The sequence below is a fragment of the Neltuma alba genome, unplaced genomic scaffold, assembly GCF_004799145.2.
Source record: "Neltuma alba isolate B1F8T4 unplaced genomic scaffold, ASM479914v2 tig00000327_pilon, whole genome shotgun sequence".
NCBI lineage: Eukaryota > Viridiplantae > Streptophyta > Magnoliopsida > Fabales > Fabaceae > Neltuma > Neltuma alba.
In genome coordinates this window covers 155,036-166,153 of record NW_021632008.1, presented here as the reverse complement: position 1 = coordinate 166,153, position 11,118 = coordinate 155,036, and the positions used below count along the sequence as shown (strand labels likewise).

General features: G+C 34.8%; 1 protein-coding gene across 1 annotated transcript; it reads left to right on the top strand.

The window, feature by feature from the left end:
• The first annotated feature begins 4,747 nt into the window (after positions 1-4,747).
• Positions 4,748-10,191, top strand: LOC114724154 (ribosome biogenesis regulatory protein homolog). The gene is made up of 8 exons (XM_028910494.1): positions 4,748-5,053; positions 5,555-5,705; positions 6,350-6,401; positions 6,548-6,676; positions 8,766-8,883; positions 9,323-9,506; positions 9,626-9,739; positions 9,822-10,191. The coding sequence occupies exons 1-8, from the start codon at positions 4,947-4,949 to the stop codon at positions 9,972-9,974; spliced, it is 1,008 nt and encodes a 335-aa protein (XP_028766327.1). The 5' UTR covers positions 4,748-4,946; the 3' UTR covers positions 9,975-10,191.
• Positions 10,192-11,118: the final 927 nt, after the last annotated feature.

Here is an 11,118-nt window from a genome sequence, read left to right as displayed (position 1 = left end):
CCAGGCCTTTCCATCCCAATGAGAAAACAATCCTTTCAGGTAGTGGGAAAGCAGATCCTGCAAAAGTTATTGGGAGTTTTCGCATAAATTTTTTTTGAATAATCATGTTTTGGACCTTCATGAAGTTTTTTATGTTCCCTCTTACAAGAGGAATTTGATTTCCATGTCAAAATTGATTCTGTTTGATTACCATTTAGTTCTTTCTAAGAAATTTATGACTTTGTCAAAAGACCCTATTTTGATTGGAACTTAGTTATGATTGATGGTTTATTTAAAATTGTTTCTAATTTGCCACAATCCTTTTCTGTTACTCATGGTACTAAAAGAAGTGTTATTGATGAGAATTCTATTAGTCTGTGGCATAGGAGATCGAGACATATCTCCATTGAAAGAATCAAAAGATTAAGTAAAGATGGAATTCTTCGATCTTTAGACCATTCATAATTTAATTCTTGTGTGGACTGCATAAGAGGAAAGCAAACCAAAAAGTCGCATAAAGGATTTAAAAGAAGTTCTAAATTGCTAGAAATTATACACATGGATATTTGTTGCCTTGATTTGACTACGCATGGTTAAAAATACTTGATCACCTTTATTGGTGATTACTCACGATACATGTATGTTTATATGCTTTATAATAAAAATGAGACACTAAATGCCTTTAAAGAATATAAAGTAGAAGTAGAAAAATGGATAGGGAAACCAATCATGATTATGAGATCAGATCGAGGTGATGAGTATTATGGCAAGTAGACTAGTGAAGGCCAAGCACCTAGTCTATCTATTGATTTTCTTCGAGAGCAAGGTATATTAGCTCAATATACCATGGCCTGACTCACCTAATATAAATGGTGTAGCTAAAAGAAGAAATAAGGTCTTATTAGATATAGTTAGGAGCATGTTGAATAGCTCTAAACATCCAACTTCCTTATGGAAGGAAACACTCAAGACAGTTATATATATATTAAACAGGATTCCAATAAAGGCAGTATTCAAAACACCCTTTAAAATCTGGAAAGGTTGGAAATCCAGTTTAAATCATTTTAAGGTATAGGGTTGTCTTGCTAAAGTAAGAGTGTATAAACCACAGAAAAAGAAACTAGACCCTAAGACCATTAGAGCTTACTTTGTAGGCTATGCAGAAAGGTCAAAGGGTTATAAGTTTTATTGTCCTCCACCTTCTAAAAGATTTTTAGAATCTAGGAATGCTAAGTTTTAGTGGGAGTGATTGTTCAGAAGATAATCACATAGAGCAAACCGCTAACACCAATTATGATGGAACATCAACAGTTAATGACTCTCTTACTGTTGGAGTTGACATTGAACATGATGTAAATCCTACAATTCAAATTGACAATGTTAGACAACAGGAGCACATACAAGCTGATCAAACTATCACACAAGTGGAACCACCACAAAGTGTGATAGAGGATGTTCCTAATCAGCAGCCTGAATCAACCCAAGAGGTTGAATTAAGTAGGTTAACTAGAGAAAGAAGACTGACATTATCTAATGACTATATAATGTACTTTGTCGAAGTTGACTGTGATATAAGTGTTGAAAATAATCTATTAACGTTTACTCAGGCCATAAAGAGTGCGAACTTTAAATTGTGGCATGATGCTATGATTGATGAAATGAATTTCATGGTAAACAACCATGTTTGGGAACTTATAGAGTTGCCTAGTGGGCCTAACGCCATTGGCTGTAAATGGCTTTATAAAACCAAAAGGGACTTACAAGGCAACATTGATAGATATAAGGCTAGGTTGGTTGCTAAGGGTTTCAACAAAAGTGGAAGAAATCGACTAGAGGGAAACATTTTCACCTGTATCCAAGAAAGATTCATTCCCTATCATCATGACATTGGTTGCGCATTTTGATATAGAGTTGCACCAAATAGATGTGAAGACTGCATTCCTCAATAGTGAACCAAAGGAAGAAGTCTATATGAAATAACTTGAGGGATTTGTTGCAGAAGGTAAAGAGCAGTTGGTATGCAAGCTAAAGAAATCAATATATGGTTTGAAACAAGCTTCACGACAGTAGTACTTAAAGTTCCATGAAGTAATCACATCATTTGGTTTTGTTGAAACATCATAGATGACTATATATACCACAAGGCTAGTGGGAGTAAGATCATATTTTGGATTTTGTATGTGGATGACATTTTGCTTGCTACAAATGATCTGGGACTATTGTGTGGGGGAAACAGTTTTTGTCCAAGAGTTTTGACATGAAAGACATGGGTGAGACATCTTATGTCATTGGCATAAAGATCCATAGAGATAGAACCTAATGTCTTGTAGGCTTGTCTCAAGAAGCTTACACTGCCAAGATTCTTGAATGATTTAGAATGAAGAATTGTTCATCTAAAACAGCTCTTATTAAAAAGGAAGATAAATTTAGTTTAGATGAGTATCCCAAAATCGAGCTTAAAAGAAAATAGATGGAAAAGGTCCCATATGCCTTAGCGGTATGAAGTTGGATGTATGCACAGGTTTGTCCAAGACTCGACATCGTTTTTGCTGTGGGCATGTTGGGGAGATATCAAAGTGATCCTGGGAAAGCACATTGGACAAGGTACTAAACACTACATGCTTACATATAGAAGAACAGACAATTTGGAAGTAATTGGGTACTCAGATTCAGATCTTAGAGGGTGTGTAGATACAAATAAATCTACAACTGATTACATCTTCCTATTAGCAGAAGGAGCTATATCATGAAAAAGTATAAAGCAAACACAAACAGCTCCTACTAGTGATGTTAAGTACATTGTATGTTTTGAGGCAAGTTCACAAGCAATCTGGATAAAGAATTTCATTGTCGGGCTCAAGATTGTGGACTCTCTAGGCCAATAAGAATGTACTATGATAAAGCAGCTACAGTGGCCATAGCAAATAGCAAAAGGAATAAAAGTTGAAGCAAATTTGTCAAACTTAAATTCCTATACCTGAGAGAAAGAGTTCAAGATGGCTAAGTTTCGGTTGAAAGCATCAATACAAATGATATGCTAGCTAATCCTTTAACTAAAGTGTTGAAATGAAATGTTTTTGTTTCACATGTACTTCACATGGGACTTTGTCCTTCATTTGATTAGTTGAGGTATGAGCAATGAAATGAAATTTACAGTTTATCATTTCTAATTTATGATCGTATACATTTGTGATATTGAAATTGTTAAACATTGAGACAGGAACCGAACAAACATTGAATTTATTTATAAAGCGATGCCCATTAAGTAAGGATGTTGCCTGTAATACATAAAAGGTAATACTTGATAAAAAAGGACTTATCATCATGATTCTTGTAGTATGACCTTAGTTAACCTTGATAGGGCAATGACATTGAGTATATAGGCTAAGTGAGAGAATGTGAGATGTTTATTATATTATCACTATTTAGATATTATTAGGATAATTAATAAATATCCTGAGTGTGGCCTATAGTCATTTTGGGCCCAGTCTAAGGTAGGTAATTGACTTAGTTAATTAAAGTTAATTTTGTCATGGTGAAAAATAACATACGGTATACTGTGTCTGGAGCGAAACCCTAATTCTCTTCTCTGCTCACTCTCTGAGGGTTCCCCACTAGTAACGGCTACATTCTAATCATTATCACTGTGCCCAATCACCAGCTGAAAGATTCTCTATATTGCTTTCTTTAACGGTGCTCTTGGATTTACAACTTCTTATCATTCAGATCAACTTCTTCATCAAATCCATTGAGCTAATGACGAGAGTTATAAGTCTTCCATTGTAACTCTTTCAAGTATCATATACATGTATATAATCTGGACTGATTAAATAATATATATGTGTTGTTCTACTTACACTTTTTACAATCATATTAGGTATGCAACATCCCTTCCTAAAATGGTTATGGTAGTGGTAAATTGTCGTTGAAAGATAGTACCCCCTTTCTTAGAACTTAACTAATTCCTCACTAGTAATCGATGACAGGTACCTTTTTGATAACCATGATAGATTGATGTGTAAGTCATTCTTTTTTCTTTTTTCTTTTTTATCATGGTTATTGTTTTAGAAAGGAAATTTCTAGTTTGTTGCTTTTATTATTACCACATCAAATATCAAATACTATGACTATATATAGGGCTAAGTTGAGTATTTTAAAGGTAGGACGATTCATGATGTGGGAGGGGCAGTTGGTAGAAGGAAAACAAACAATATAAACAGAAAGGGAGAAGCTGACTTCGAAGCCAAGGGAGGAAAACTCCGTCTCTATCGCTAAGTCTTCTAAAGAATTTCCTCCTTTCCCTCACAAGCAATTTTCTCTTCTCATCCCAATCTCGCTAGTTACCGTAGCTTCTTTGAGTTGCTTGTGCTTTCACCCACTTCTCAATCTTGTTCTCTCACAATCGCACGTCGTTATTAGTTGAAGATTTCACCAAATCTCTTTCATGTATAATTGTAGGTTAAAGCCTTCAATTTTCACCCTGATTATACTTTTCCCTCCTCTTTTTTCTTGCGCCATCATTGTCTCCAAAGTCGTAAAATTTTTTGTCATCCGTTCTGGAGATTCATAACTGAGTTGACTCAGGCCTTGAGCTATGATTCAATGACCACTGCCCAGTTTCGCTCTGTGCAATTTGCTCTGGGCCTCTGAAAAATGTTATTGGGCCAAGAGTTGGGTTGGCAGTATGGGCCCAGCTAATAGATTAGGCTAGGTTGACCCGACGGATATCAATGTGGTTTTAGAAGCCCTCGCTTTTTCTTTGTGCCATTTCGGGTTTCCTCTTTCTCAGCTTCCGCGGAGGAAACTTTCGCAGTTTGGCCTCCGTTCCCTCTGCGTCTGTTTCTGACAAATTGGCAGTAGCTCGGAACTGACAAGAATAAGCCTCGCTCTCATACTCTTGTACAGTAGTAATCTCCTGCTCTTCGTTTTTTCGTTTGTTTCGTTGAATCCTTGCCTCCACGCTTTGCATGGTCCTGCCGGTGTTGATGGAGGCTCAGAGTCATTTTCAAGTAGACCTTGGTCACCTCATGGCCTTCAATCCTCACCATAGCTTCCCTTCTCAACATTCTTCCAGGTTCTCTTATTTTGCAGTGTGTTTCTTGTTTTCGTCTTTACTTGATCCTAGCCGTTGTTTTCATTAGTAGTTTATGTTTCGAAGCTCACTGTTCAGTACCCTCTTTGGTAATTTTTCTTGTTCCATGGGACAATGTAATTCTAATTAGGCAAATGTTCATAGGTCAAAATTGCAGTATCGAGTGAACTATGGGGAGCTGGGGATTTCTTTTGGAGGGACGAAAGTGATTAAACTTTAATTTGTGGGATGCTTATTAATTTATAACTCATCTAAAGGTTGCCTTGGTTTGAAGTTTGTAACGAAACAGTGAGTTTACCTTGTAGTAGTAGTTTATAGGTTTTAACTGCCTACTAATCAGTTCTGATTGCGGCCACTACTTCCCCCCTACCTCCTTGATCATTAGATTGTTTGTATATCCTTTTCGTGGTTCCTATGTGCACATGTGACGAGGAGAGTCATTACTTATCGCCTGTGTTGAACTTCGTTTTTCAACGAACGCAGGGAGGATCTGGTTAAGGAATGTCTGCAAAAGGGAACTGAGTTAGTTCAAGCTATTGCAGATAGTCTCTTCCATTTACCATCCACTGAAGATGTAGATGGACCGCTTGTGAAGCTGCCACCTCCAGTGACAAAATTGCCCAGAGAGAAGCATGTAAGTTCATTTATTTCATAATTGGACAAAAAAGTTCTTTTACCTATTAGTTTTCTGGAATCAGATGTAAATCATATATTCATGTGCCTTTCTAGCCCCAAAGCCTCAGTTTGAATCCTTAGCTATGAATTGCCAGTTTTCGCCAAAAGGAAGGTTAACTTTTCCTGGCATGCTGAGTGGCTTTGTTTGCTGAAAGTTCTCTTGAAAAATTTTATTGATACTCTTTAGACAATGAATTTCTATGTGCTGACGTCTGTGACATTTAGCAATGCCTTGAAGCAACGAGACTGCTATTCATATTAAAGTTGGTTCTATGAGTAATAATGTTGAACCACATCCAGACAAAGAAAGAATCGGATAGTCTATTGTTTCCATCTTTGTTGTATTGAATTCATTTGGTTAGAAGTATGCTTCCAGGTAAAACGTGTGGAAATTGTCTTCTTTTAAAGAAGTATTAAAAGGAGGTTCAAGAAAGGAAATAAAATTTTGTGGTAAAATGATATTGTATTTTGAAACTAATTACCTCTGTATTGTTTATTTTTACATCAGATTCCATGACTTAGGTTTTTCTTTTTTCTTTTCTTTTGGGATTTTGTACTCCTAGCAACATTATTTTTGCTCATGAAGTGTTATAATGCTTTCAGCTCCCAAGGCCAAAGCCTCCAACAAAATGGGAACTATTTGCCCAAAAGAAAGGTTAGTCATCCTGTTTAAACCCCGAGCAAATTGCAAGGTTTTTTCGTGAATACATTGTTAAATTGAGCTTATATGCTTTGATGTAGTAAATTGGGTCGTGTTATTTCCTAGTCTTATCCAATAAATTTTATTACGTTACTTTGCAGGCATTAAGAAGCGTAAGAAAGACAAGGTTGCATACGATGAACAGTCTGGAACCTGGAAACGCAGATTTGGATATGATCATGCAAATGATGAAGAGGCTATACCTATTATTGAGGCAAAACCGAATGATGGTAACTATTTTTTCTTTATGTTGGAGTTGTCATGTGAATCGCTTTTACTGTATTTCTACTTCATTGTCAAACGCAAATGGACACCCTTTTTATTATCACTTGTCGGCACCAATCTATTAGTGTGAGGATAATAGTTTTAACTTAAGGAAAGACATGGCACACAAGAGAAAGCCCGGTTTGACGCGCAAGAACAACTAATTTGGAATTAGAGCTATAGATAAATTGGCAGATCAGAACCACTAGTGGAACAGTTTGAAAGACATTATGACATGGTGATTAGTATATCATAGGACATTGTTGAACCTTTTCTGCGGTTTGAGCTTGGGTTTTTCTAATTTGGGAGTAATACATTAATACACTACTTAGTATTGATACTTTGTAGTTATTTTCACTCTAATGTAATAAATATGAAATATTATTCAAACTAAGTCACTCTTAATATTTCTTCTCATACTAACTTTGTCGAACTAATTTTTTCTTTTATCCTGAACCGAAACTTGCCTTTGTTTTGATTACAAACAGTTATTTTCACGAGCCGTCTGTCATCAAGACCTTTGACTGCATACGGTTTAGTGACAAATCACATATTCGTTTATTATTTTTATATGTCAATTCAATATAATATTAAATATGATTTTAATACATGTTTAGTGTAAGTTTTTGTTTTTGTTTTGATATTATTTAATTATTTAATATTTAATATGTGATATTAATTATATAACAACATGTAGAATTGGAATTTATTTATTGCAATTTCTTAACCATATGTTGTTCTGCTCATGTGGACAACAGCGTTGATGACACTTGATCAGCAATGAAAGGTTGGTGTTGTGTAGAACAACATATCTGTATAATTTTTCAATCTCACTCGAGGAACTGAGGGCTTGAGTGTTAGGATGGTCTGAGTGTCCTAACTATTGATAGCTGATAGGATGTGATGGGTTAGGATGATTTGAAACCCATTTTCACCCATCCTACACTGCAAATCCAAAACCCTTCAGAATTATAAGGTTTTGGGATGGATTGAATTCTCTTTTCTTCCTCCTTTATGAAGATCCTATTTGTTTTAGAAGAGTTAGCATCAAAAGGGTTGTAAAGTGAATTTCTCTCCTCATCACACCATTAATGACATTGTAATATCTAAATAGGGGGTAATGCGGCAACTATAATTTTTTCTTTAATCTATGTCTTAACGGAGTGAGTTATCTCGCCCACCCCATTTGGCCTCACTATGATTAAAAAGCCCACTCCACTCTCCAGTCTCGTCAAATCTCCCGATCTAGCCCATACTAATTAGTAATGGATAACGGTGGCAGTGTTGACTATATGTAATGCACTAGGTCGTAGCACAGTCCCCGCCAACAGATACTGAATTTACATAAACTAAAGTAGATTAAAGAGTTAAGTATCAATTAGTTCAACTGTATCATATAAATTATGCTCATCTTGTGGCGTTATAATCTTAATGATAGATCAGACTTGACTGCTGACCAGTTTACCAGTTTATTGGTCCGGCCAGCCAGCTGTGTTCCTATAACCCTTTTTTAGGGTGGTCTATCCTATACTACCTTTAGTCTTTAATATAAAACCTAGTTAGAGATTGAATTTGGTCCTAAATATAAGAACTTAATTCACTGTGTTTCTAAAATTTATAATGTTCTCTCTAAAATATATTATTATTGATTGAAAAGGGTTCCCCTTAATGGATAGTTTCAATGCATATGATTAAAGAGAGTAGTTTAGGAAAGTCAATACATATCTATTACACTTAACTAACTTAACTAATTTCTTTAATCTCATCAAATTAATTATTTAGCTTTTATATTAAGGATCAAAGTTAATATTTTCAAGTACAAATCAAACTTGTTGCTTGGTTTGATATTGGTAAGTTGATACATGTTTCCTAGATCATTAATGAGCATAATTTAAATATCTTATTCAATGCTTTTTCTAAAACATATAATTATAGTTGATGCTCTACTATTATCTTTCACCTGTCTAATTATGCATGCTTGCTCATGTGTGCGCTTGTTGCTGTTCATTTCTGTATGGGAGTTATATTACTGATCTGTATCTGAACATTTTGCAGATCCAGATGAAGATCCTTTTGCCAAAAGAAAAGAAAATAAGAAGAAAAGAATTGAAAAACAGGAAAGCAATAGGCTGAAGAACTTGAAACAAGCTGCCAAAGCTGGTGCTTTACCAAGGTTTTTCTCTAAAATCTCAACTAGTTCTTGGGGTGCTATTAGCACAGAAATTCTGGTTGTTACTCTTCATTAGGGGTGAAAACATAGTAAGTGTATACAGCTTCTATTTTATGCCTTATCGTCTGCATTTTTCAAATGCATAACTTACGCGCTACCGCATGTATAATATGTGGACTACCACATCTTTTGATTTCATTTTCTCACTGTAGTTTCTTTTCTCCCTGTATCCGCTAGTATTTTCTTTTCTTTGCTATAGATCTTGGCTATATAGTTTGTTATAGTAAATTCAGGTTATCTTGCCGGCTGGTAGCCTGATACTCTTAAATATAAACTGATAATCTCTGACAGATCTGTTATGCTTCTTCTCAATATAATCTTTTTAATCCTGATTGCGGTGCTCTTGTCGAACTTTTGAGAAACTGAGTAACCGTCTATGCAGCCATATTCAATTGGCTGCTACAGCTTTGCCCATTACCGGAACTCAAGCAGCACCCAAGAAAGTCAGCAAGGATGAACTAGGTAATGTAGCTGGATTAGCAGCAACTGCAACAGCTAGTGGTGGGAAATTTGACAAGAAGTTGCCAGGAGAAAAAGCTGCACCGCACAAGGGAAAATACCGGAAGGTTGTATGCTTATCCTTTCATAACAGTAACAAATTTGTCCAATGCATGATAATATTTTTGTGCAGAAGCTTCTGTACTTTACTGAAATAATCAATATGCTTTGTTTTGTATTTGTCCAGTTCCTGCCAGTTGTGGAAGGATCGGGGGTTGGATCGCGCGAGAAGGAGCAAACTGAGAAAATAATGAACAAGATTTTCTCCAAGAATTCCCATGAAATTCTCAATATTGACAAGGTACTGTTTACTCATTTAATAACTTTGTTTCCAATCTTTAAGTGAAATTTACTTCTCTAAATCCTGCTATTTTGGAAATTAGGCTGTCAAGACGTACAATGTTAAGAAAGAGAAAAAGCAAAGGAGTGAGAAAGCAAAGGCTGCTTCGGCAACCGGTGGCAAGTTGAAACCCCAGAAAAGAATTCAGAAGAAATCCTCTAAAAAGGGGGGTTCCAAGAAAGGCAAGGCAAAATGAAATTAAATTTTGTTTTCGGAGTAAAGCTTAGAAAGCGTCTGGCGCTTTTGAAACTTTGCTTACTGCGTTGAAGTTTTGTAGGAAGAAGAATTCGTGTATTAAAACAATTTCTATTATTTGTTCTATCTATTTGCCTAGCTATATATATGTATCCATCTGAAATACTCAACATACGTAGATAGGAATGAAGCCATGGATTTATTATAGTTTGTTTCTATTCCCATCTTACTGCACTTGAGCAAGAGAGAACTTGGACTGGTTGGATTAGATTTTTCTACAGTATCATTTACTTGTTAGAAGACAAGGTTGGATTAAGTGGGTGTTTGAAACCATCCAAACACTTCATTAAACCCAATAATTCATTATTATGCCAAAACCATCGTTTCAAGACTAAAACCATGGTTTTTCATGAAGCTAATTTTTCCTACACGCTAAGTGGCAGATCATGGTGTATATGTATACGTATTAGTTCTATAAACAATAAATTGATTTTACATATGTACGTATATTATTCATAATTTATATTTTTTCAGTAATTTGCCCATAAAATCACTTTTTTTCCCAGTAATTAAATCTATTCTACAAGTCTTTTTTAAAATCACTTTTTTTTAAAAAAAAAAAAAGTTATTCTTAAGAGCTAATTTAAACACTTCCGAAATTGGAGATAAAGTTATAGTTATCTACTGCATGTGCTCCTTATTATAGAGCTTCATCTAGAAGAAATTTTTTGTTTTAAATATAACTTATTAACTAACCCATTATTTGCTACTTTTCAATTTTATCCTTATTAATAATTAATCTTTAATGTTAAAAAGCTCATCGAATTTTTTGTTTTTAATGTTAAAAAATTCATCAAACTTTGTTTATGTATATCATTTAAGTTGGGATAAACTTGAAAAAAATTATCAATTGAGAATATATTTAATGTTTTAGTTGTTATTTCTTGGTACGTAGGAATTAGTTAAGAATGTTTAGGACCAAAGGGAGTATTACCTAATTGGACATAAAAAATGTGTGAGCCTTATCATAAGACAAGTCTTTATTATGGAACTTTTTTTTTTTTATTATCCCCAATTAATATAAGATTTTTTATTTCACACTAATTTTTCCTGAATACTTTTAACTTCGTTGATCCGTGTTCATA